This window comes from Oryzias latipes, chromosome 3, assembly GCF_053564925.1.
Source record: "Oryzias latipes strain Hd-rR chromosome 3, Olatipes_Hd-rR_3.1".
NCBI classification, from domain to species: domain Eukaryota; kingdom Metazoa; phylum Chordata; class Actinopteri; order Beloniformes; family Adrianichthyidae; genus Oryzias; species Oryzias latipes.
The window spans coordinates 10863325-10890810 of NC_136239.1; the positions used below are offsets into that span (position 1 = coordinate 10863325).

Sequence of the window (27486 nt, forward strand, 5' to 3'; positions counted from 1 at the left end):
ATAAATCCTTTTACATTTGATTCTGACAGGTTAGGTTATATGGACAGTGTTTAAGTCCTAATGTATAGTTACCCAATCCGATATTTCAAGTCAGATTCCCCCTAGATATGAATAAAATACACACCAATTTTTTATTTTTTATTCTAAGAAATTAAAAACTTTTACGCGGGCCACATAAAATGACATGGAGGGCCACATTTGGCCCCCGGGCCTTGAGTTTGACACATGTGCTCTATAGAAGTCCACTGTGCCTCACAGTGGGCTCGCAGAGGATAAATCTCGACCTTTAAGTTGGTAGTTTTAACAAAGGTGATGATATTGGACTCAACAGGCAGCGGGAAATCTAAACTAAGGTTGAAAAACAAAAAAAAGCATTTTTAATCTTTCACTAAGCTCATCGCCTGCAGGGAGGGGAGGGAGAGACCTGACTGCCAGTGAGCTTGACAGATCCAGCCAAGTTGAAACACGATAAACTCAATTACTTGACTTAAAGTGAGGAATACAAATGACATCTTTCCAGCTGAGATCCTGAAGTAATGAAGAAGAGGCTCATACGCTCTTCGTGCGCTCATCCCAGGTCCAGAAGAGAAGTCATCATCAGTACCTGGCTATCGTGAACAGGTAACAAATATTTTATAATAAAAAGCCTTTCTGACATGGCATGCATGTAATGTATTTATATCATGACCCCGAATGAATCATTAGTGCACGCTATTCTATTTTGTGGTCACTCTGTCAAGGTTTAATGGAAAGGTTTTGGGGATTTTCTGCGCCCAAGTTGCTTAGAGTCCCACTCCGTCCCCTTTCGATTCAATTATAAAAGTGTTACCAGTGGTATTTATTTAGTATTATTTCATTTTTAGCCAACATAAGAAAAAAACTGTTGTTTTCTAGGACATAGTTTCTGTAAAGTGACAGTAGTTCATTAGAAATTCACCTCTGAGTTATAGGCTTGACTGTTGGCCCCTTCCCCTCCCCATTGCTGAGAGCTCTCTGTTTACATGCTCCTCCACTAGTTTTCAGTCCCTCACAACCCCAACCCAACATTAGCCCTTGTGCAATCTTAGATGACCCCACCATTCCATTGACATGTTCTCCCTGCTAGACGTAAGATCTTAAGCCCGAGCCCGAGTCAGAACCCGACGGGGACTAAAATGACAATCATTACGTTCGCGTCGGGTCGGGCCGGGCTTCTCTCTTGCTGACTTTTTAAATAAATATATGTTTATAAAAATGTATACTAAAACGATGTGTGGATACTAAACTAAGGAATACTTGTAATAAATAAATAATTTGGTAAAAACAGAGAAGGCGCTGTGCGGTAATTGCTATAAAACTACTACTAAACAGGAAGCGCAGCTGCAGTATTTCTCCGCGTAATTAACACTAGAATGTCTGTAGAGCAGCCATTTGGCTTTTCTGCAACATCCAGGGGACAGCCAAGTGGCTGGATTTGTTAAAATTTGCATGCCGGAAGAGCAGCCTTCTACATATTTGCACATGAACAGCACAGCCATTAGGCTGTTCTTTTGGCATGCAAAAATGACAAAACCAAGTGGCTGCACAAGTTTTTCATTATTTCCCCTCACTTGTGTCACTTCTAGTAAGAGGTCACCACAGTTTGGTTTTTCTTTTTTGGCTGAGATTTATTGCTCATGCACAAAAGACAATTCTTTACAGACATAATACCGAAATGTACAAGCCTAGAAACATGTGGTCAAAGTAATATCTTCAACCCACTGCATTGTCTGCACGTGCTTGGCACTGCCACACAATCTTCTCTCTGCATCAACAAAGCGCAGTCTGGCATGATTGTTCTTGTACTGACCATTCACCTGGAACATTGCCCTTTTCCCCCAGGTGTGGGAGCTTGTCACCAAACTCGGTTGTCCTTTTTCGCCTTCTCAGCTCCCGCATGTGCCTGTGCGGGCTTTTTTTACTGATTCTGGAAGCTCCCGGTGAATCTTGCCTGGGTTGAAAGATTTCATGCAGTTGGCAACGACAAAACTGCAAACATTGGAGATTGCAGGAAACCTGTCTGTCCCAACTTGTTCCATGCGTGTGCCCTTGTCATCAAAGTGTAAATGCCCCATGAAGTGGTTTCTGACCATATTTTTGGAGATCAGTGGATTTCCCATTTTCGCCGACCATCTTGCCTGGATTGCCGCTCATGGATGGAAGTTTTCTCCCCCCTTCACAAGGAGGATGGCAATGAATCGCATTAGTTCAGGGAGGGCCATGAACCAGCTGTCGTCCTCTGTCTAACGTTCATCCTGAACAGTACAGTCCTGAATAGTCTGAAGCATGTCCAGAGTGAGGAAACACAGGAAACTTTGTAAGTGAGTCGACACCGTTCTTCTGACCAAAGCAGTTGGCTCTTCCTCAGCAGTGTAACATTCAATTGGGCTGTGATGGAGAGGCCTCCCATCCTTTTCTTCATGCCACATTGTGCCATCTTTTGCCTTTTCTGTTGGCGCAGTGTGTGTCTCCAGTCGTCCTCTCTTTTCTGATGGCAGTGAAATCTCCTCATCTGTGATCTGATTTCTGAGATCTGAGCAATGTTAACCTTTAGCAATGTAAAGATATATGTTGTTTCACCTGTTTATTTTAAACTTGATTGGTTTTAGTTGAATTCTAGCTGAAACTATAAATTCCAAAACATGTAAAATATGCCTCCTTCCCCTCCCCAGTCCAAGAAACATCCAGTTAAATTAAATGACTAAATTTCTCCCAGGTGTGTTTGTGAGTGTGCCTGGTTATTTATCTATGCCTGCAATGGGCTGGTGACTCATCCAGGGTGTACCCCTCCCCAATTGCCTAGCTGGGATGTGCTCCAGCAGACCCCTGTGATCCCAACCAGGATAAGCAGGCACAGAAAGTGAATGGATAGACAAATGCTATAATCAGCAAATGAGAACAAGATGTTTATGAAATCTTATCAGAAGATAAGTCCAGCTGAAGGAATATCTCTTCTACCTCAGAGTCAAATGGGATGACTTGCTCCAGGAAAATTTTCAATGTCTACACAGTGTAGTAAATTTTAGGCATTTTTGTTTTTCAGTTGACAAACGGAGTAAAAATTTGTCAGAACTTGGAGGCTCTTTTGAAGCAGAAAAATCTCCCCCACCCTGATCTGAGCAAAGAATGTGGTTATCTAGGACATTGTAATGTCTTCATCCAGATGATCAGGTATTTAGTGCTGCATTTACAAATGAAAGGTGGCTAATTGTAGGCTGTTGTATTAGTTATTTTGAGCCACCCAGCCTTTTGGCTGTGCTCTGGACGCTGCAAGGGGAGTGAAAAATCCTGGACGTTCTAATGTATGCCAAACTCTGTGGCTCCCCTGAGCAGTCCAAGGTTGTTCTTATCAGGAGCATGCAAGATTTGGAAAAATATTTACCCACTACAGTCTAAACAAGAGATACGTGAAGATGCTGGTCTTACGAGATGAGGAGATGAACTCTGTGAAGAAACTGGGCAGCCACTAGGGATACGCATGCATCATCAGTCCAAACCTCGGCACAATTTCATTAATTAAAGTTACATAGAACAAGAAACAAATTAAGAAATAAAGAAAATTAAAAAAAATCAAATCAAACAAAAGAAAAACAATAAAATAAATCTGTAAAGACCAGTTTCAACCACGAGCGGTGAATTGTTGGCATAGTGCTGATAGAGTTGGCCTGGCAGCAATCATTGATTTGACACATGGAATCAAACAGGTGACGAAAAGAAAAAGGAAAAACAACACACAGAGGACCGGAGTGACTAGTTTTATCAGTACACTCCACCAGAAGTAAACCAATAAAGTGGGGACCCAGACCAGTAGGCATCAGTCATCTGAGAAGAAATTTGTGATTTAAGGGCCTTGACCTCACTGATGATATGAGTGAGATCTCCAAAGGAAGAGGGAATAAAAGTACAAGATGAAACCACGAGCAACAGCTGGACCCATGTTAGCTGGTTCGAAGCTCACTGTAGCTGGAAGAGAGCAGCGCTAGAGGAAACACACCAGGGAGCGCCCCCTTCGCCAGGAGTAGTGTCACACTGCAGCGGCTCCGTAGTTGAACTTCAACCAGGGATGCGTCTCAAAATGTCAGTCTCATAGGCTCTCAGCAATTTACAGTGGCTTACGTGAATCCAGGAGGGTCGTTCAGCAATGTGTACTGCAGTTGGCATGGTGAGGAGAACCTTGAAGGGTCCTGTCCACCTCGGGTGTGACCAATCAGTCCGTTGAATGGCCTTCGAGTAAAGCAGGTCACCAACAGGGGCTCAGAGTCTGTGGGGAAGAGAGAGCTGGAGGCAGACTCAATGTTTCCTTTGTTCTCACAGCTTTCTTCAAACAATCATGTAAATCATCAATGGTGTCAGTAGAGCCAGGCATGAGAGTAGAAAAAAAAAATCAGGAAAAATAAAATAAATTAATTAAAAATAAATAAATAAATAAATAAAAATTGTGAAAAAACACATTGAAAGTGAAACAGACAAGAACTGCGTCTCATTTCAACAGCAGCATGAACAGGCTGATAACAGTTTGACTAATGGTAATGCTTGGACGGAAGGGAGTGGAGCATACTGCATGTGATTCTGGAGAATTCGCACAAGAGAATCACAGTTCACAGTGTTTCAACTATCAGTCGCGCAAGCAGCTGCAGCTTACAGCGAGTGAGTAAAGGTGGGGGGCTGATCAGATAAGGTGGTGAGGTCCAGGGAGAGAGAAATAATTTTTCTAGAAACAGAAACTAAATGTCCCGAAAATTTTAACTTGTGCTTGGGCCAGCTGGAGTTTAGTCTTACCGCACTTATTGCCCTGAGAGTTGAAACTTAGAAAGATTAGCAGACATCTCCATTAAAAAAAATGTAAGGACGAGTTAGTGAACCAGAGATCCTCAGGAATGCTTTTAAGGGGTCAATCCTGATTTACAAGCAGAAATGCAGGGACCTGAGAAGTGGGGTCAGAAGGCTGCAATCAAACTTTTTATGAACAGGGGAAAGTGACATAAAAAAAAAAAAAAGGGAAGGCTGCACCAGCCATCCGAGTCTGATCATGTTTATACAAGAGGGAGGTGTGTCCTGCACAAAATGATCCACTACTGCTTTGTAAGAAATGATACTTTCTATTGCTTTTTCTGAACATCTACCCTTGTCCATGTCCTAAACACTAAAATACACACTAAAACACACAGTAAAACACGTCCTATCATTATTCGGAGAGCAGAGAAAGCTGTTACACTTGCTTACAACGGAGAAATCACCCCTCCTTTCTGCGAGTTCTCATCAGCCTGTCTGCAGGCTCGGGCACGCGCACTCTGATCTGTGAAGCTGCTCCCCCTCCTTCTGCTCTGTCCTGCACTCTGGGGCTGCTTAACTTTCTATGGAATCCATAATCTTTAACCCATTTATCCAAATACTTGATTAATGTCTGATCCTGACTTTCCACATACTTCCAAACTTTATGAAAAGTTTTCTGGACCTGATCAATGTGCTTTCTTACTATCTTTGTTAGATTTTACGAATGAGTCCCACCCATCTTTTTGAGGGTTTTGATCGACGATCAGCTACAACGTTCTCAATTTCAATCACAAACCAGAGTTCCCACCCAAGTAACCCTTTTTATGCAATCACAACTCTCAAAGAGATCTGAATGGTGAGGAAACCGACCTTAAAATATTCAGTGATAATGACAACAACCTTCAGGACATTGACCCAACAACAGCAACAGCTAAATACCTCCAACGGAAAAGGCAAGTCCTGAGAAGCCAGCTCAATGGCAAGAACAAGACCCGGGCAATATGCAGCTACACACTGCCAGTTATCAGATACCCTGCAGGAATAGTAAGATGGCCAAAGGAAGAGATACAGACCACGGATGTTAAGACACGAAAGCTCCTCACCATGCATGGAGGGTTCCATCCCAAATCCAACACACTGAGACTGTATGCTAGCCGCAAGGAAGGAGGCAGAGGACTAGTGAGCGTGAAAGCCACTATCCTGGATGAAACATCCAAGATGCATGAATACATCAAGCTCCAGCCCCCAACTGACAGTGTGCTCAGTGAATGTCTCAGGCAATGGTGAACAGAGGATGCAGTGCTGGAGGACAGATCCTCATGGGAGGACAAACCCCTGCATGGGATGTACCATCAGACCATAACTGAAGTGGCTGATATCAAGAAGTCTTACCAATGGCCACAGCACTGAAGCACTCATCCTGGCAGCTCAGGAACAAGCCCGAAGGCACCAGAGTGGTAGAAGCTCAGATCTACCACACCAGACAAGACCCAAGGTGTAGGTTGTGCAAAGAGGCACCTGAAACAATCCAGCACATTACTGCAGGGTGTAAGATGCTGGCAGGGAAAGCATACATGGAGCGCCACAATCAAGTTGCTGGAATAATATACAGAAACATGTATTTCCCACCAAGAGAGATGGGGGTCCACAAGGAGTGTCGTAAAAATGGCCCGACCGGGCAAACCCAGAGTTGGAATTTCGGAGAAGGCCGTCGCTCGAGGAGAAGGACCAGAACGCACACCACAGGGAGACCCCCAGGCTCAGATGTGATGTGATCCCCAACTCTTGACCTTGCCAGAGAACACAGGGATTCTTTCCCTGCTTGGAGAGAGGGCCGCCGGGCCCCGGAGAGCCAGCACCCAAGGGACATGGCCCCCATTGCAGGGGGTTTACCCCCCCCCCCACCACCACCACCAGGGATGGTGTAGGGGACAGATGGTCAGAGGTCCCGTCGTCCTTGTTTAATGTATGTGTGTATATGTTTGAGCATGCGTGTATGAGTGTTGGAATGTCTATTTTGAGGCGTAAAGGGTGTGTGTACTAAAGGGTGCTGTTAAAATTAGCGGGTAGGGCACTGTGAGGACATCTCCTGCTTGCTGGCAGTGATGTCCAAGCACCCCCTCCACCAAGGGTCCTACACGTCTAAGGTGCAATTAAAACCGAGAAGCGCCGACCTCCAGGCCCCACCCCCCCACTCCACACAAAGAGAGGAGCCAAGAAAGCGCGCCCCCCCCCACGGAGCAAACCCAGGCCCCTGTCCCCAAGCACCACCCCTAGGAGAATTCAGGTCAGGCCTCGACGGGACCGAAGCAGCCGACCAGTCGGGGCAACCACCGATTGCCTCAGTGAGGACTCCAACCCACCAAACCTCCAAGGTCCCAAACTGATTTCGGACCCTCCCCCTCTCCCAGGCAGCCCCCCTCCCTGGCGGGGCCAACCAGCCCGCCTACCCAACCCCAACTGTGGGCCCCAAGAGAGTTGCCCCCCGTCTCAGATCCAGGGAAGGACTGATCACAGCCCCAGGTGCAGATAGGCAGCCCATCCAGCGCAGACGGACCCCCCCAGTGTAGGGCCCCCTGCCACCCACCCACCCTCCCAGCACAGGCAAAAAGACCAACCCCCAAGCCAAGCCGGACCCCCACTCAATCTCCCGACCATCCCCCCCCACACTCGAGCACAGAAGACCACGCTGCGCCCCCACCAACCCCGCTGGGCTCCGGAAGGCCACGACCACCGCCCCTTAACCAAGGCAGACACACCCTTGGACTGATTCACTTAACCCCCAAGTCTCATTATCTGACGTTCTCCTTCCAGATGACATACTAAATACCTTCCTGCCAGCCTCCATGATTACTTTATCTTTAGCTGTCAAGATATCCGGGAGAGAATCCTGATTTTCCATGCAAGGTGTTAGGAAATGGTGGGGTTTTGAAGAATCCAAGCGTAGAACCAAAAAAATAAAGGTGCGATCAGGTTTATTATTTCAAGGCTGAGGGGATGAATGGAGGAGAAGATCAGGCTGGCAGGTGAACAGAATGGTGGACCTTGCAGACAGGCAGGAAGGCAAGCAAGCGGGCTGGCTGAATTTGATGTGGCACATTAATCTGGCATTGGCCGAATGTTCTATCCCAGAATAAATAGTCTTTGTGATCAGCTGCAGGTGAGCTGATTCACGCCCACGGAACCACAACACAAGGTCTGTTTCAACTCTTCCCTAAAAGATACACAACCAGCATTTTTTCCTTTTTCAACTTGATTCTCTTTATATTTTCTACCTGGTCCTCTTTTTTTTCACCCACCCCCCTAGCAGAGTCATCCTGGGGGGTATTCCAGGAAGCATGTTTAAACTAGCCTGACTTTGAGCCTGAACTCTGGCTGAAATCCGCCTGAACTTGCTTACTCTGGGTATGTCGGTTCCAAAAGACCGGATATGAGTTGGCGTAATTACGCTCGACTTGGTAACCCTGGGTTAACGCACGGTACATAAAGACATTCTCAATAGATCGCCAATTTCTGGAGTCACCATGGAAACGCGTGGAGAAAAAAAAAGAAAGAGCTGTACTTAAGTGAGACGGAGTCTGAGATTTTAATGACAGCGGAAAAAAATTACAAGTCCATCAAAAAAGTAACATGGCTGAAAAATAATTTAAATAATTTAGTTAAATTAATTCAAACTCAATAATTGTTTATACAACTCAAATTTACGTATTTATCTAACTAAATGTCACATTACTCCATTAATCTTTTTTCCATCTTAATTACTTATATTTCTTGAACTTTCATATGTCTAAGTTTAAGCCGGCAGATATGCTCATTTTTAAAAAAAATGCACGGAGTGCGTAAATTCATTAAAGAACTTTCCATCACTGTCATAACATGTTAAGGTGGTAGGGGTGCTATATAAACTCATCATCCTCTCCCTTACTCTCACTCATGGTGCAGAGACGTAAGCATAGTAGGACAAAATAGCTCGGCAAAACACGGTGAAACACAGTAAAACAGCTATACAACTAAACACATTTTGTAAAAAACCCACACTTAAACCCAAATCCGTCCAGACAGGCAAAGGGAATGATATCCCAGAATCCCTTGCGGTGCCGATCTAACGGCAGCACCAAAGTTACACCTACTTAATTGAATTAATTTGAACGAAAGGAAAATAATTGTCTGAAAACTACGTGTTATTTTTAAGGTGACCTAACAAAAAAATGATTTATCTTAACTGAAGCAAATAATTAAGTTAGATCAAAGTAAAAAAGTTTATCTTTCCAACATCCATATGTGGTCTTATCACCCTCTCATGGTGGAAAAAGTATTATCTGAGCTTTTCATCCACTAAGTCATCTTTAAATGGACACACCATGCTGCTTCACCTCTCTGTAAACAAACTAATCTTCAACTAAACCTGCTCCAGACCAGGTTATGTTCAGAGCATGAGTTGCCATGGTAACTTGACCTACCCTGAAACATACCTCCATTTCTGGAACCAAATGCTGAGGTTATCAACTTCCTTAGCCTCAAACTTATCGTGGGAGCTAGCATAACCTGCTTTCTGGAATACCCCCCAGTACATCTCAATAATGCGCTGTCCGGGAGTCCTCGCTCCAGAAATGACTATTTCATATTGAAACACACACAATATGTAAACAGCTAGTGGATGTGTCACCCGATGCCGTGCTCTTTTCTAGAAAAAAATGTTTAACACTGCCAGTTTGGCAAAGTCCACAATCACTAGGGTGACACAAAACACAACACACAACAATGGCCATTATTTTTCCTTCTAACTTAAACATTACTGAATGGATGTCTTCAATGAAGATGACCTTTTTTCCATAAAATCATTAGCAGTATTTTACAATATAGGTGAGGCATTTATGTTTGTCAATTCTTACATTTTACTGAGAAATTGAAAAATCATTATCCTCCCAAAAATTGTTTTTTAAATTCAAATGTGTTGTTTTGTCAGATACCTTTCAAAAGTTTATGACTACCGTTCATAGTGATACTTTTTTTAACTCTGGCTTTTGTTCTTTAATTGGTATCCCTAGTGTTTTTAAGATTGGTGTTTGTTTTATTTTACTTATTTTTTTTGGAACAATTTGTTCTCAATTTGTGTTTTTATTCTGGAGGAGAAAACTTTCACAAGAGTTTGTTCTTTTGGATGTAATATTACTCTTTGTGCGGCCATGGGCTTGTCCACTGGCATGCTGTCCTTGGGTCCTGCAACACCCAACATCTCCTCACCTTCCTAGAGGAGCTAAAAGACATCCTCCTGGATTGCCAAAAACACCATTCTGGGCCCTTACATCACATTTCAGTGATCATTTGGGACAATGTAAGCTTCCACGAACAATCCAAATCAGAGAGTGGTTCACCACCAACAGTAACCACTTTTTAAACGTCTGTCTGCCACCCTACACCCTTTTCCTAAACTCTATAAAGAAGTTCTTCTCAATGTGGACATGGAAGGTTTATGACAGACACCCATACACTAAATTATGCTGCACAGTGATTGTGGTGTGTGTGTGGTGTAAATAAAGTAGATAAAATAACTTCACACCCTGATCATGTTGTCAAGAGTATAGTGTCCAATAGATTCTGTTTTTGCACTGACATATAAAACTCACAAATCTAAATGCCTTCTCCTCTGCAGAGATCTAGGACCATCCATTACTGTACAGTTTTTAAACATATGCATTGGCAATTGTGAAACAAAGAACCATCTTACAAATTGAGCATTGTGTTTTCAATTGTTTTGCTGTTGTGTGTAATGATGTGGGTAGTGTTTACATTTTTGAAAGTTTCGAGCTGGTCTTTTGCGGTGAAAGTTTGAGTTTTGAAGTGAGAAGGTGTAGTTGTGTTTATGCAGCTTTAGAAAAGGGTGTTGTGTTTAGACATTGGGGAACATAGAGGACACATTTGTGAAATGTGTTTTAGCATTTAAGAAAAACTGTAATAGACTATAGAAATGTATTTTATTGAGCAGCTTAAAAAATAATTCAAAACATCACAACATTTCTTACTGGACTTTTTTTTCTGGAGGAAATTAGTATATTTTTCAGACTAAACGTTGCTCCAGACTATGTCGTAGCAGCCAAAAAGGAATAATAAGGACGAAAAAAATCATAACTAAGTCGCACTATAGTGCAAGTCGCACTGTTGGGAGAAATTTATTGAACAAAATTTGAGACTGAGAATAGACATTTCATCCTGAAAGGCAAATCATAATAATGGATTAGATAACAATAATAGTCTGAATATTGATGCTGGTTTAGCTTCACGAAACATTGGAGGATTCTAGTACATTAGTGCAACATGCGAACAATTATTCAGATAACCATAGTATGATAAAAAGTCAACTAGTTTAAGTTCAACAATATGTAATGTATTAAGGACAAGTGAAAACCAAATGTATAATAACAAAATAAGACAAGACAAAATGATATAAAACAAGAAAAAATATATAAAACAAGACAAAATTGTACAAACAACAAAAGTCCAAAAGGGAGTGCGGAGAAAAATCTTTTAAACTCTCACCCCTTTTACCTTAACTCATTACTTTCCTAAAAACAGCACTCCCACCATCAAAGTCCAGTTCCCTAGCCTACAGTATATTTGGTTACAGCTGCACATGTAATTCTCATTTCCAAAAACACCCAAATGAATAACACAGTGTCATTTTATAAGCATTCAAATTTACAAATGTTTATGTTTTGTATTTTATACATATTTATAAAGATTTCTGTATTTATAATTAAACTCTTTTGTTTGGACATTGTTTTAAGCATTTACTGGTACTGTTCCACAGCTTCACTCCACATTTAAAGACAAAATCTTTTTTATTTATACGTGCTTTATATGAGAAATTTATAGTTTTACCTATAATTGTGTTTTTCCTCTCATTCAATAAATAACCTTTGGATATTCGTCGGTAATAAATTATTTTCTGCCTTGAATATTATTTGAGCGGTACAATACTCTTCTAGATCATAAAATTTTAGACATTTTGATTGTAGGAATCATTTGTTTGTGTGCTCAAGGTAACTGACATTGTGTATGACTCGTATTGCTCTCTTTTGAAATATTGAAAGTGAATGTAACATTGTCTTATAGTTAATCCCCCAAACCTCTACACATTAATAAAAATATGGTATGACCAATGTACAGTATAACATGTGAAGCGCTTAGTTGTCCAGAACCAGATTTATTCAACACTGAGATACTTCTGGGCAATTTAGTTTTTAAAAACGACTGCTTTCCAAGTCAGTCTTTTATAAATTATAACCCCAAGAAATTTATTTTCACAAGTTCTTTCAAGTTTCACCTCATTTATGTGCATGTCAATGTTTGTCAATGTTTATATTTTTACCATTATTTTGACCAAATAACCTCATTTTTGTTTAACTTAAATTTAGTGAAAGTTTATTTACATCAAACCACATCTTCAGTTTTTCCATCTCCTTAACAATTTATTGAGTTTTCTGCCTCTTTGGTTCTCTTTCTTAAGGAATTTTTATAAAGGGTATTCTTTTTTTTACATGCATTTTGCAGTCCTTTTGTAATCTATGGACAATCCATCCCATGGTATGTAATCCGTACCTTAATTATTATTTTTAAAAGAATTTTAACTGGATAATGTTTATTATACAACAAACCAAATATCAGTCAAACATACTTATAAGCCTCATCAACAGTTCCTTCATCTTAATTATTTTCAAGTAGCCCAGCATTAAATGCATTGATGGAGGTGTCTGTTTTTATTCCACTGCATCCTACTTAAAAATGCAACCTGTAATTGATATAACTGCCTTCATACACTGTGAAAACTGGAAGATGGTCACTAATGTCATTAATTAGCAACCTACTAAATGTTTTATTTTCAATGTCATTGGAAAGTAAAGTAGGTACCGTATTTTCGTACCATTTGGCACACTTAGGAAAATCACCAAATAATTTTATGCACCTTATGTAGGAATCCTGGCTGTGGTTAGTAATCGCCAATTGATTTTCTTTGATATACGGTGCTCCAAAATCTGTCAAAATGTTTTTAGAATGACTTTGGTAAACTTGAAAGCCACACCGCTTAGTGGATTGTTGGGGTATTGTGTAGTCAGGAGCCAGGCGACGTGATACGTACTACTGTATGCTTTAACTGTTTGTCAATGAGTTGAACTAATGTGGCTTGTAGTCCAAAAATGTTACTTTTAAGACTACAAACCCCTTTTACTTTTCTTTAACCAGAGAGCCACAATGATGGGGTAAAAGATCTAAAATCGGCTCCAGAGCTCCGGTTTAACATACATCAGCTCTCACTGTATATGAGGTATTTGGTTTTGTCCTCAACCTTTCCTAAATATTTGCCCTAAGTGCGAAGTTTTGCATATTGTTTTGGTGCCCATACTAAACGAGGGACTATGACTTCAGTCTTGTAATGAATCAGTGGGTCAAAGCAGTACTCAGAAGAAAGTATTCTGCTGGGTTTGTTAAGCCAGAAATACTTGTTTAAATGACTCTCATCATGCCACAAAGCTTCAACATTGTTCAGTTTATCCTCCATTGTGTTCAAATAGCAATAATCTGCCAACGCTTTAACTTTATCACATGACCCTCCAAAGACTGCCGCATGGTAATAGTAATCTCCTTCTGACATGTAGGCTTTGGATTTGGGGTTTTTATCATAGGTGAACTGTGTCTTTGGAAGTTTGTAATAGTAGACGTGCAGCACAGCCACAGACTCCCCGAGAGCCTCAGAGCCGAAGCGCCCCTTAAATTCCTGATCTACATCCAAACAAAAGACATAATTGAAGTTGTGACGGAGCTCTTTTTCAATTATTTCTGATATGGTCTTCATCCTCATCATTGAGATGTCCTGCCACCTGCTGTACCTCTCCACCTTGATCACTTTCAGGTGTCGCAGAGGAGCTAAAGTGATGTTTGGTACTTTTTCTGGTTGATCAGTAAACACATAGAAGGTTACAGGAAGTCCAACCATGAAGTGTTTTTCGGCCGAAGTCAAAAAGGTGTTTAAGTAAGCGTCCAGGTACCTTAGTAAAGATAGAGAAAATAATGGTTAGGATGTTTTTTCTGAATTTAATAGAAACTAATAAAAAAAGCCATGTTACTATTCTTGGTCTTTTTCTTAAAAGCTTTAGAATCATCTAAATTTCACAAGTTACAACAGCACAGCCATTTTTTTAAAAGAAACAATTGAGTATAATTGAAGATATATATTTATTGAACAGCTCTTTAGATATCTTGATATAAAGACTAATAACAGAAAGAAATGTGTCTGGTGTAATAACAAACAAATACATCTTTTATTAATTATTGTGGAGCTTTTTTGCTGCCCTTGTTGATTACCCCTAGTACTGTGCATTTTGTTAGATGGGCAGCATAGCTTGATATGCGAGTTGCACACATAAAAAGTTTACCATATTCACTAAAAATCTTGCTAATAATACTGTATGAGTATAAGCTATAAGCTCACTATGTGTTTTAGTGGGAGGTAGGGTTAAACCTATAACTCTGTTGTTATTAGAGTTGCTTGCCAAGACTTTGGCATCAAGCATTTCAGTAGGACTCACACTAAAAAAAACATTAAAAAAAAATACAGTCCTTAGCCAAAGTAGTAAAGTGACATTGAACATAGTGTTAAGGTTTCAGAGTTAACATAACTATTTTGGGTTTTAACAACTGACACCATCTGTGCAACTTTAACCCTAAAAAGTGTTGAATAACCCCCACAGAGTTATTTTTACTCTGCGCATTTTAACTCCTAGCATTAACACCAACACTTGAAAAATGGGGGTTGGGCCATACACCAGTTATTACAGTTATTACAGTTTGAATACAAAGACTTGACACTGGGAAATTTGCTGTGCCTTTTAAAATTTTATTCATTCATAAGACTTTAGTCGAGTAAATTTGATTTGATTCAGGGATAATACTAAGAGTGTTTATTTATCAAAGACTTAGAATTAACGAACCTTCCGACTGCAAACACAGTTAGAGCCACAGTTGTTTTTGCCTCCAGGTGTTCCTTGTCATATAAATTGGGGTCAAACATGACTTCCCATATTATAGGAGCATTCCATGATGTGCGTGTCTGAACATCTTGCCTGGCCCTAAAATAAAAAATGTTTAAAATGTTTAAAATTGTTTAAAATTTAAAATGTTTAAAACATTTTCTTTTTTTTCAATAGGTCATTTGGATTGCAGTGTGTGTGTTTTTTTCAAGAGTGACAGTTAAAGAAAAAGATGGCAAAAAAAGGGAATTATAAAGGTAAACAAGGTTCCAATCACTAATGATCTCTTCTGCTTGGACATAATTAAAAAGTGAAGCCAGCTTGGAACTGTAATCTATTTATTTTCTAGCAAAATATACAGGGAAAAAAAGATGTTTACACATATTATTTTAAGAAAAGAAATTTAAATAGGGAAGAAAAATGAGACTAGCATAAATCATACTTTTGTTCTTTCATTTCTAAATCTATAATGTTTAACATCGTGAAAAAGAGAAAAGAAGTCCAGCTCCTCCAAAATATGTAATATGTTTTTGGTGTTTTGAAGTCAAAAGTTGGAATAAATGCAGCCTTTATTTTCACAACACTGAAGTCTCAGAGCATGTCTACATGTTTAAATGCACACGTTGCAATAAAGTGGAGCAAAGTAATGTTTGATGTGTGTGGAACAAAATGAGGATGAACCTATCTTGCAATAGGAGACCGGTGTAACTTGAGAAGGTTTAAACAAATAAATGTCGTTGTACACACTAAACCACATTAAAGCTCAGTTGCACAATGAACGCAGCTGAAGCATGCATACTGGAAGAACCCACATTACACTTACAGAAGACAAAAAGTCAGTTAAAGAAAAGAAAATAGAAAAAGAAAATTCCAGAAAAATGTACACAACATACTAGAACACAATAACCTAAAGAAAAGACAAGGTTTAAAGAGGTGGAAATGCTTTTTATTTCTAATGTGATTTAACAAGTTTACTTCAAAACATGATAATCTTTTATAATTAATTGATTGCATTCACTCAATTTAATCAAACAAAACAAACTATGTTTTTACAACTCTCCACAATTTTTTTAATTTTCCTTATTTTAAAAACTTAATTAATTTTATATACATATTTTTTTCAGGTGGCAGTTGGAATGAAATATAATCAAAGAAACAAGAAAATGTTAAGGGTCAAAACAAAGGACTTACTCATAATTGAGTGTGTTATCCAGAGAAACCGTGGGTCTCAGTGATGCTTGACTTAAAACTGGTAGGTTTTTCAAAAAGGAAACCTTAGGAAAATATTGAAAACTTGATAAAAAAAATAACATGTTAATGGTTAAACCTTTTGCTAATTGTGCTTAGAAATGTTGGAAACACCAGATGGAATTTTTACATACCTTGCACGTAAAGCAATAAAACTAAGGACAAGGAGTAAACAGCTGAAAAACACTGCAGAAATCCTTTGCCTATCATCGTGGAAAAAGAAAAACTCAACTGTTACATAAATAATTTTAAACTTCAGCTTTTATACCTACAGTTATGTGATACAGGTTTTCACAAGAGTCTTTAATTACTTAGATCAAAAGTGATAATTTATTTTTAAATTAGGTTGATAATATACAAATCCCTGAATTAGTCCTGGTTTTTAGATGCAGTTTAAAGTTATTTCAATATTTGTATTATTTATATCATCTGTATTCTGGTTTTCTTTAAACAATGTAGAAGCAAACCTTTTATTGTTTGAATGAATGGAAAAACGATACCTCATGACTTCTCTTTCTTCTGTGCCAAAGTTTTTCGAAGACGAATGTAAATTTTTTCTAGAACATAAAAGCACATGAAATACATTTTAACGAAGAAATAAAACAGGTTCCAGGAACAGGTTTTGCATGGCTACGTGCAGTGAACAAAAGTACAAAAAACTTCCTGAATTAGCGAGTCTGTTCTAATAAAAAAAAAAAAAAAGCCTTGGGGATATCTGCATTACCTCGAAAGTACAGAAAGCAATACAACAAAAATTGTCAGAAAAAAGTGTAAAAGTGTATATATATATAGCCATATTTCTAAAGCATGTTCTTAATAACGAGCATCAAAATAGACATTTAAATTACTAACCTACTGTAAGGTACAACTTATTACATTTCGCATGTCCCCTTAGCAAAGATGAGAAAGAAAAACTTTTTTAAACATTTTTTTTATCTCTCTCAGTAAATACACTGAAACAGACAATGTGATTATGTTTAAAATGCAGTTTCTAAATGTTTAATATAGAATATATATATATATATATATATATATATATATATATATATATATATATATATATATATATACAAAAACATATTTAGATCTAATTCCAAAGCTGATAGAAAACAACAAAAACGTGTTCTCCTTTTTATAACAATTAACTGTTTTTATCCCTGAAATATTGTTAGCAAGAATATAAATGGTTGCTTACCTGAGTTTAAATCAGGCCAACAAAAAGACTGGTTTCTGTAACTGCAGTATTACATAGAATCAAGGTCTGTTCTCCGTGCCTGTCATTGTCTAACTGTGTACAGTGTGGATACTGACATTCAAAACAAGAAGCAATGACAGGCTCTTCTGGTTTCAGAGGATTCAAATGTAATTTGATTACTGACAATCCAGAAGCACTGCTGTAGATTCTCTTCTATCGAGTAGTTTTAAGTATCAAAAGTTATAGTTGGGTATTTCATATGTTTTGAGCAGATCTATTTTATTTTTTAAATGAAGATAAACTTTAAAATGTAGAATTTCATTTCAGGTTTTTTTTTGTGTTTAAACCTCATTTGGAAAATGTGCGCACTGATGGCAATGCAAAGTTAATTGGATTAAAAATTGACCATTAACCATTATCGATTAGAAAACATTGAAAATATATTCAAGTTCAACATTTTTACTTGTTGATAGTTAATATACAAGTTTTTTTATTACCTTTTTATAGAAAACATTTAAACAAAGTCATTTTGGCTGTTACTTTGAGCTTTTTTAGTTGCTTTACAGAAAATGAGTTACTTTTACGTGTTACACACCTTTTGTCATCAGATACAGCGCAGTGCAAGGACAGTTTTTTTCTTCACACCCAGAAGTGTAATATTAACCTTCCTTTATTTAACCCTTGTGCTATCCTAGGCACTTTAATATTGGGAATTGGGTCATCTAGACCCACTAGTGTGCTGAACCTTTTTTCTTCAATGATTTGTGAACCTCACTGGTGTCGATGGATTACATGAAATCTTTCCACCTTTGTCATGGTAGGAATAACACGTCAATGCAAGGGTGGAGTCATCTAAGATAGCACAAGGGTTAAAAGAGGTGTGGGGAAATTTTGTTCTACTCAGCTCTCTGACGTTGCTGTCACAACTGAGTCAATGTTTGCGGAGAAAAGAAGAGGAACTAAAAATTCAAAACGTGAATTGTCATCATACTTTTTTTTTTTGCCTTTTACATCTCATTTTCTCAAGAAGTCACAGTAATAAAAACGATGGCAAAACCGAAACATCTAGTAACATTTTTAACATTCCTTTATTCTTGTGACAGACAGGACCCAGAAGCTAAAAATTATTTAAGTAAAATTGAACTCATTAGACTATCATTCTAATGATATTACTTACTTTTTATTCAGTTTTTTTTTTTTTTGCTTTTAATGTGGATATTTGATTTGAACCTCGGATTCGGGAACAACAATGCGGTTTCCGTTCTGGTCGTTGAACAGTGGACCAGCTCTACACCCTATCTAGGTTACTGGAGGGATTGTGGGAGTTCGTTTACCCAGTCCATATGTGTTTTGTGGATTTGGAGAAGGCGTTAGACCGCGTCCCCCATGGTATCCTGTGGAGGGTGCTCTGGGAGTATGGGGTCCGGGGAGCCTTACTGAGGGCTGTCCAGTCTCTGTATGACCGGAGTAGGAGCTTGGTTCACATAGCCGGCAGTAAGTCAGACCTGTTCCCGGTCCACGTTGGACTCCAGGAGGGCTGCCCTTTATCACTGGTTCTGTTCATAGTTTTTATGAACAGAATTTCTAGGCGCAGCTAGGGGCCGGAGGGGATCTGGTTTGGGGACCACAGGATTTCCTCTCTGCTTTGTGCAGATGATGTTGTCCTGTTGGCTTCATCGAACCAGGAACTCCAGCGTGCATTGGGGCGGTTTGCGGCTGAGTGTGAAGCGGCTGGGATGAGGGTCAGCACCGCTAAATCCGAAGCCATGGTTCTCGACCGGAGAAAGGTGGTTTGCTATCTCTTGGTGGGTGGAGTCTCCCTGCCTCAGGTGGAGGAGTTTAAATATCTGGGGGTCTTGTTCACGAGTGAGGGAAGACCGGAGCGTGAGATTGACAAGCGGATTTGAGCGGCGTCCGTAGTTATGCGGCCGCTGTATCGGTCCATTGTGGTGAAGATAGAGCTGAGCCGAAAAGCAAAGCTCTCAATTTACCGGTCGATGTTTGTTCCAATACTCACCTATGGTCATGAGCTATGGGTCATGACCGAAAGAACGAGGTCCCGAATACAAGCTGCTGAAATGAGCTTCCTCCGTAGGGTGGCGGGGCGCTCCCTCTGAGATAGGGTGAGAAGCTCGGCCACCCACGGAGAGCTCGGAGTAGAACCGCTTCTCCTCCACATCGAAAGGAGCCAGTTGAGGTGGCTCCGGCATCTAGTCCGGATGCCTCCTGGACGGGGAAGACCCAGGACACGCTGGAGAGACTACATCTCTCTCTGGCCTGTGAATGCCTCAGGGTCCCCCTAGAGGAGCTGGAGGAAGTGGCTGGGGCGAGGGAAGTCTGGGCATTTCTGCTCAGTCTGCTACCCCCGCGACCCAGTTCTGAATAAGCGGAGGAAGATGGATGGATGGATTTGATTTGATATTAAACAATTCAGAAAGTAAAAAAAAAATCATGGTAAATGAACAAATCACAGCATAGTTTGAATCTGCCAAAGGAAATTGCAAGAATTTATCACATTAGTTGTTGGAATAATGTATATAAGTTATCTCATATTTGTTTTTTCATGCATCACGTAGCTATATATAGGTGATATAGTCATGTTTGCAGAAGTGTGTGTGTCCAACTCTGTTTCACCGGAAGGTGGAGGTGACACCCATGGGAGAAAACGATTATCTTTGCGTCTTTTCAGCATTCTCCTGGGAACCTGTGTTAGCTGTGTCTAGAATGGATCGAAGGACGCTCTGTGTTAGTTTATCCGTAGGAAAAAGGCTTTGTGGGTCCGAAGATGATGTGAGAAGGCTGCAAAAGATAGATATGTTGTAATTATTGTTTTTTAATCGTGCTGCAGCTGTGCGGTCTTGTTCCCCCTCCTTAAAGCTCAACGCATATGTAAATTAGGGAAACCCACAAACTTAATAAAAAGGGGAGGCAACAGGAATATGCAGCAGAGCGGAGAGAGATTGTAACTGGGCATCATTCTCTGTTCGTTCTCCTCATCAAAGGTACCTTTGTCTGTTTGTCTTTCTCCTTCCTTTTTGAATAGTTCAGAATACAAATATAAATATAACATGAAGAGTTACGTAGAGTTAACTAACTAGCAAGTAAAACCATAATGATAGTATTATTTTGATAAACATTAGCTGTAAAAGTTGATATTTTGCTGAACTGTACGAATTACATTAAGACTGCAAATTCAAAAACCTTTAATCAGCAAACTGCCCAAACCGAAATCTTTAGCATAATAAATTAACATTGTATTTGTTTTTATACCCTGAGATCATAACCTTTGTAACCTGAGCTTCAACACACATCACCTGATAAAACTCTATATGTTTTAAATATGGGACCTATCTTCTAAGCACACTGTTTCTCAAAATGCAAGTACTGTGCTTTATAATCTGGAGCGCCATATATAAACGTATTCTGATTGTTTTTATTGATGTCAAAGTGATTTTGAAAGGTAAACAATTCCTTGTCAAAGTGTCAGTCTTCTGTTTTTTCATAAGTTGTAAACAAGGTTGGGTGTTGGAAATCAGTGTTTTTCAACCAGTGTGCCGCGGCCCACTAGATATAGTCAGGTGTGCCGTGGGATGTTATCCATTTTCACTGATCTAAAAACATTTACCATCTCAAGGATATCAGCTCTGTGTTCATCCAAACAGGCCCTGATAAAACACTAAGTAATTATGAATAAGAAAGATCATAAAACACTTTTCTTTGTATTTATTTGATTCTATTAAAGACACTTTGATAGCAATGACGGTACCGCGATTTAGCCACAGCTTCAGCTCTGTTTTCAGAAAAGTCCCTCCCCTTTAACTATCTCCACCAATCATTCTTTGACCTCTAAACATACGTCATCCGTCTGACCAATCAGAAGTTGTTAAAGTCCTCACTTCCTTCTTTCAATTTAGCTCATAAAGTCTCTTAGTTCCAACAAAAATAACAGCTAAAGCTCGTTTTTAGTGGTGTAGTTTTCCGCAGGATCCAGTGTCAGACCGTGGAAAAAGTTAAAAGAATGAAGCTTAGAGAAACAAGTCTGGCTGGCATCACTACATCTCCCATGATGCATCGTGTTAAAGTGACGGCATCTCTACGCTACTATGAGTCTTCCCTGTTAATCTTCTTGAAACCACAACGAACACACAAACAGTTTTTCGGTAACACTTTATATTAAGATTGCTGAACAAGCTTTGTTAACACACAAACAAGCATTATAAATGAATTTATAGGGTGTTAGTAAGACATTTATTAGTACAATAAGTATAATAAGGTTTATTAAATTACTTAGTTAACATATTTACAACCATTACTATTAGGATGTTTTTAAGATGCTAATGATGCATTTGTTGACATTATAGGTGCCTTACAAATGTATCAGTGTTAATAAGCTTTATAAGATTTATTAACAACCTTTGTTAAGAAATTAAGAAGTATTATTAGTGTTCGGGGTTCTAGTAAGGTATTTATTAGCATTATAGATGTCTTACACAAGCCTAAGTGTTCATAAGCTTATAAGTTTTAATAACTAACTTAACAAATGACTAGGCTTTATTAATGTGTGCAGACAAAACATTGAAGAGAACTATAAACTCTGTTTAAACCCAGAAAAACGTTTGTGAACCAACCTTGGTCATTCGACAGATTACTGTCGAATTATTATTACTATTATTGAAAATGGTTAAATTGATTGATTTCTAATGATATTACTTCACTTGCTCGAAAAATAGAAAAATTGATCCATGAATTTTAGCTAATGTAATTTTGCACATATTTTAACTTTGATACTTAAGCATTTATAGCTATGAAGATTTTTGAAACAGTGTTATGTCTAGTTTACCGATATAGTATTTTTTTAATCATATAAATGACTTTTATAAGTAACGTTCATTCATTCATTTTCTTAACCGTTTTTCCCTTTCGGGGTCACGGGGCTGCCGGAGCCTATCCCGGCCACTTGTGGGCGAAGGCAGGGGACAACCTGGACAGGTCGCCAGTCTGTCGCAGGGTAGAATGTCCACAAACACACACCCATTCACTCTCACATTCCCACCTATGGACAATTTAGAGTGACCAATTGACCTATGAAGCATGTTTTTGGATGGTGGGAGGAAGCCGGAGACCCCGGAGAAAACCCACGCATGCACGGGGAGAACATGCAAACTCCACACAGAAAGGTCCCCCGTGATGTAGTTTTTCACATCCCCCAGCTGGGACTTGAACCCGAGGCCTTCTTGCTGTGAGGCAAGAGCGCTAACCACTGCGTCACCGTGCAGCCTATAAGTAACGTAATCTGCATATATTTTGGATAACTGATCTGCATTTGTAGCTCATCTTCGTCATGTGGTTTATTGATACTTAATGATTCTTAATTCTGTCTGATAAAAGCTAGGAACCGGATAATGATAAATCATGTAATAAAATGGTTACAGGTAGAACAGGGGTGGTATTACATAAATTCGCTTCCTTCCACTCCCTTTCAAACAATATTTATTAATATGTCTAATTATCCTCAGTTTGATATGTCATTGTATGTATGTATAACTGATGATTATTGTTTATTTGATTGCTTGAAATAAACCATTTCCAAATCAAAAGATGCTAGTAAGATATTTATTAGCATTATAGATGTCTTGCAAATACCTGAAAGTGTTAATAAGATTTATTAACATCTAAAGTCAGACCATTGTCTTCTAAATCCATATTATTAAACTGCTTATAAGCTTAACAAATGTATTAATTAACTTTGTTAACAGTTTATTAATTGTTTTGCAGCACCTCAACTAAAGTAAGGATGGTTTTTACCACAAACAACCACAAAGCATAAAGATTGTAAGAAGAACTTTATAACATTAAAACAGAATAAACATACACAAATCTTTCTGTAAAAGAAATATAATAATTTAATTCAGACAAATTTTCAAAAACAAAACATAGAAACCGGTGTTGGATGACTCTAGCATCATAGATAAGAAAATGGTAAATGGCGTATACTTATATTGCGCTATCTACCCTCTTTCAAAGGCCCAAAGCGCTTTACAGTCACTGTCCCATTCACCCATGCATACACACATTCACACACTGGTGGCGGCTCCGCTGCCGAACACTGCCGCCAACCTCCCACCAGAGGCAAGGTGGGGTTCAGTGTCTTGCCTAAGGAGACGTCGACACATGGGCGTGCAAGGCGGGAATCGAACCTGCAATCTTACGATCATAGGTCGAGGGCGGTGAAGTAAGGATGAAGTATTAGCATCTATCCTGAGTGAAACATTTATTGCAAATCCAATCACCAGGAGATAATTCTCTGGAATTAATACCAACTGCATTTAACCACTGTTGCCTTGCTTCAAAGTCCACTGGAAAGTTGCACAAGCTAGTAATTTTTGAAGACCGAAGGCAATAAATCTACAGGAGCCATGCTAAAGCTAACACGCTAATGACCGACCGGTACAGAATCAAAGAAGGTCGGGGCTTTTTTCGTCACCTGTGTGAAAGCAAAGTCTAAGAGGCCATTCAATTGGCTGAAAGTGAGCACGCCTGTTTTGCTGATGAGTTTGATTGATAGATTCATTAGCCAATAGTGACATTAGTTAACCTGCCCATCTTTGATTCCTTTCAGAATCAAAGATGGGCAGGTTAGCATGTTAGCTTTAGCATGGCTCCTGTAGGTTTATTTCCTTCGGTTTTCAAAAATTACTGGCTTGTTCAACTTTCCAGTGGATTTGGAAGCCATGGAACAGGGGTAAATGCATTTAGCATTAAATCCAGAGAACTCTCTCCTGGTGATGGGATTTGCAATGAATGTTATGTTTCACTCATGATAGATGATAATATACTTATTAGCTATGATGCTAGAGCCATCCAACACCAGTCTGTATATGTTTTTATTTTTTGTTTTGTTGTTTTGTCTGAATTAAATTATTATATATTTGTTACAGAAAGATTTGTGTATGTTTAGTTTGTTTTAATGTTAGAAAGTTATTTTTTACAATATTTCTGCTTTGTGGTTGTTTGTGGTAAAAACCGTCCTTACTTTAGTTGAGGTGCTGCAAAACAATCAATAAACTGTTAACAAAGTTTATTAATACATTTGTAAAGCTTATAAGCAGTTTAGCAACATGGATGTAGAAGACAATGGTCTGACTTTAGATGTTAATAAACCTTATTAAAACTTTCAGGTATTTGCAAGACATCTATAATGCTAATAAATGTCTTACTAGAACCCCAAACAATAATAATACTTCTTAATTTGTTAACAAAGGTTGTTAATAAATCTTATTAAGCTTATTAACACCGACATATTTGTAAGGCACCTATAATGTCAAGAAATGCATCATTAGCATCTTAAAAACATCCTAATAATAATGCTTGTAAATGTGTTAAGTAATTTAACAAACCTTATTAGACTTATTGTACTAATAAATGTCTTACTAACACCCTATGAATTCATTTATAATGCTTGTTAATGTGTTAACAAAGCTTGATAAGGAATCTTAATATAAAGTGTTACCCAGTTTTTAAATCTCCTTGATTAAATCAGAGGTCAACAGTTTAGTTCTCCTTCAAGGTTTGTGTTTATTAACAGCCAAACATCCCAGAGTTTGATCCAAGTCATCTTTCTAACTGCAACACTTCTAATAATGTCTTGATTGAAAGACAAATTCGCCTTCAGACTATAGTCACTTTTGAAAAATAAAAAGTTAAGCTTAAGTAGAAGTAGAACAACATTTAATACAATACACTTAAACTAAATTGAAGGAAGTTAATCATCTAAAAAAAAATAAAACATTTTTGTTAAAGTTTTCAAAAACTTCATTTTTGATTAAGACAAAAGAAAAACTAATAAAACTTCAACATGTTCACTTTTTGACAAGCTACAGAAAACATAAATGTAATGTTAGTTTTTTATGTAAAATTTGTCAAACAAATTGTGATCACATTGTTCAAAAATGACAGTAGGGGCTAACATTGAAATAAATATAAAAAATAAAATACTATTTAGAAAGAATTGTCATGATTTCGTAGGCGAGGCGAACCCAGATGCTGGAACCCAGAGTAAAGACAGGTAAGTAGCAGGTAAGAAAGAAATTATTTTTTTCTCCGTGAGAGGCTGTGGTTTTGGCTTGGCGTGATCCGGGCTTGAACGTGGCTTGTGGCGTGGCTGGAGGTGCTAACGTGGGTAGCGTAGGCCGAGAAGTCTTCAGGGTCTCCGATACAGCTTGGAAGAGGCTCCACACTGACGTCACTCGTGAAGTGGTTTCCTGAGGCAGGAGAATATCATTAGTCTGTGAGCAAGAACAAGACAGAATAAACCAGAGCATAACTAGACCAGGCATAGTCACCATAAGGGGCAACGAACTGGCGTCAAATACTGGAGCTGGGTCTCCTTTTGAGCAGCAGAGGGTGATGAGCTGAGTGACGACAGCTGGTGGGAATAAGGGGCAGAGTAGAGCTGGGAGGGGGAGGAGTCTGACAGAGGCACCATGACATGAATATATTCGTTTTTTTGTGAGGTTACATAAAATTGCATATTAATAAACTAGAGGGGGAAAAAACTACCAGGGTAAAATTTCAAATAATTTAGGGTAGCTGAAAACTTTTCACTGACACTTTTATTACAACTTTTTTAAAAAAACAGCTGCAATTTACAGGTTTTTTTGCCAGAATAATCACAAAAAAATGCATGTGAGACTGTGGGGGGACTGTACATCAATACAGACTATAAAGATTTTTGTCTAGGATAAAGTGTGCCTTGGCTCAAAAAAGGTTGAAAAACACTGGTGTAAATAATCTAATGTGTAGTGGTGTCGGAGTGTTTTTTTTACCTGTTACTAAAAAAGTAAGGAGTTAGTCTAGCCACATGGACATTTGTTTGGTGTTATCAGTCTGTTCTTTCATGACTTGAAAGAATTTGGGGAATTTAAGGTATTGTGAACACGCTAATGCAGGTAACATTTAGCTTGTTGCAAACAAGTTGCAGAGTTACTGTTGACAGTTAGTAAACTCTGACTGACTGATGGACTTATCTGTCTTTTTTGTTTCACTTTATGAGCCAATAGATCTGTGCGCCTTGTATATGACATAAGTTCGAAAATAGACGATTCTTGCCCAGAGATTTAACATACATCAGCTTCTTCCATTGAGTATTTAATGTATTTTGTCTCAAAACTCCTTTAAATATTTACCCTAAGTGCAAAGTTTTGTATATTGTTTTGGTGCCCATAGTAAACAAGGGACTATGACTTCAGTCTTGAAATGAATCCGTGGGTCAAAGCAGTACTCAGAAGAAAGTATTCTGCTGGGTTTGTTAAGCCAGAAATACTTGTTTAAATGACTCTCATCATGCCACAAAGCTTCAACATTGTTCAGTTTATCCTCCATTGTGTTCAAATAGCAATAATCTGCCAACGCTTTAACTTTATCGCATGACCCTCCAAAGACTGCCGCATGGTAATAGTAATCTCCTTCTTCCATGTAGGCTTTGGATTTGGGGTTTCTATCATAGGTGAACTGTGTCTTTGGAAGTTTGTAAAAGTAGACTTGCAGCACAGCCGCAGACTCCCCGAGAGCCGAAGCGCCCCTTAAATTCCTGATCTACATCCAAACAAAAGACATAATTGAAGTTGTGACGGAGCTCTTTTTCAATTATTTCTGATATGGTTTTCATCCTCATCATTCGGATGTCCTGCCACCTGCTGTACCTCGGCACCTTTCAGGTGTCGCAGAGGAGCTAAAGTAATGTTTGGTACTTTTTCTGGTTGATCAGTAAACACATAGAAGGTTACAGGAAATCCAACCATGAAGTGTTTTTCTGCCGAAGTCAAAAAGGTGTTTAAACAGGCGTCCAGGTACCTTCAGTTATGAAAAAAAACAAAACAATCGTTAGGATTTTATTTTCAGGGTGGTAATTAGAAAAAAATTAAGAAATAAATACATAAAAAATTGCCTGTGCTCGTTTTATGCTGTCATGTTCATACAAGTTGTTTAAAGGGGTAGGCATGTTTGTAGTTATTAGCAAATAAAGGATTAAAATATAAAAAGAATAAAAGAACAGGAAAGAATTAATGTTTTTACACTAACTCCTTGTTTTACAGGCTAGTCGATTAATATGCACTTGTTCACACAAGTTCAGACATGGACATTTTACATTGCTATTGATAAAATTATTGCTTTGATAAAACTGGGAATGAAGCATGAAGCTCGGTCATCATTTTTGTCGTTTGCGCT

General features: G+C 38.7%; 1 protein-coding gene and 1 long non-coding RNA gene across 3 annotated transcripts in view; one reads left to right on the forward strand and one right to left on the reverse strand.

Moving 5' to 3' along the window:
* The first annotated feature begins 202 nt into the window (after positions 1–202).
* Positions 203–27486, forward strand: part of LOC111946739 (uncharacterized) — a 132635-nt gene continuing 105351 nt past the window's right edge. Inside the window, exon 1 of the long non-coding RNA XR_002872481.2 lies at positions 203–621. This is a non-coding gene — a long non-coding RNA (uncharacterized LOC111946739). The remainder of the gene's footprint in view (positions 622–27486) is intronic.
* LOC101159492 (alpha-1,3-galactosyltransferase 2-like) lies at positions 10932–17409 on the reverse strand. 2 transcript variants are annotated; one of them, XM_023952360.2, is made up of 6 exons: positions 17260–17409; positions 16565–16621; positions 16199–16267; positions 16008–16109; positions 14778–14915; positions 10932–13835 (listed from the first exon to the last, which is right to left on the reverse strand). In XM_023952360.2, exons 2-6 carry the CDS (start codon positions 16567–16569, stop codon positions 13154–13156), a joined length of 996 nt encoding a protein of 331 aa, XP_023808128.1. In that variant the 5' UTR covers positions 16570–16621; positions 17260–17409; the 3' UTR covers positions 10932–13153. The 2 variants fall into 2 exon arrangements, with proteins under 2 accessions (XP_023808128.1, XP_078801135.1); XM_078945009.1 differs by lacking the exon at positions 14778–14915.

Bases quoted from the DNA above. Each gene is read 5' to 3' on its own strand.
- LOC101159492 (XM_023952360.2), bottom strand. The intron at 14,916-16,007 runs GTAAGTCCTTTG...TTTTTATTTTAG, and splicing joins GATAACACACTCAATTATGA to GGCCAGGCAAGATGTTCAGA. The intron at 13,836-14,777 runs GTTCGTTAATTC...ATCTTTACTAAG, and splicing joins ACTGTGTTTGCAGTCGGAAG to GTACCTGGACGCTTACTTAA.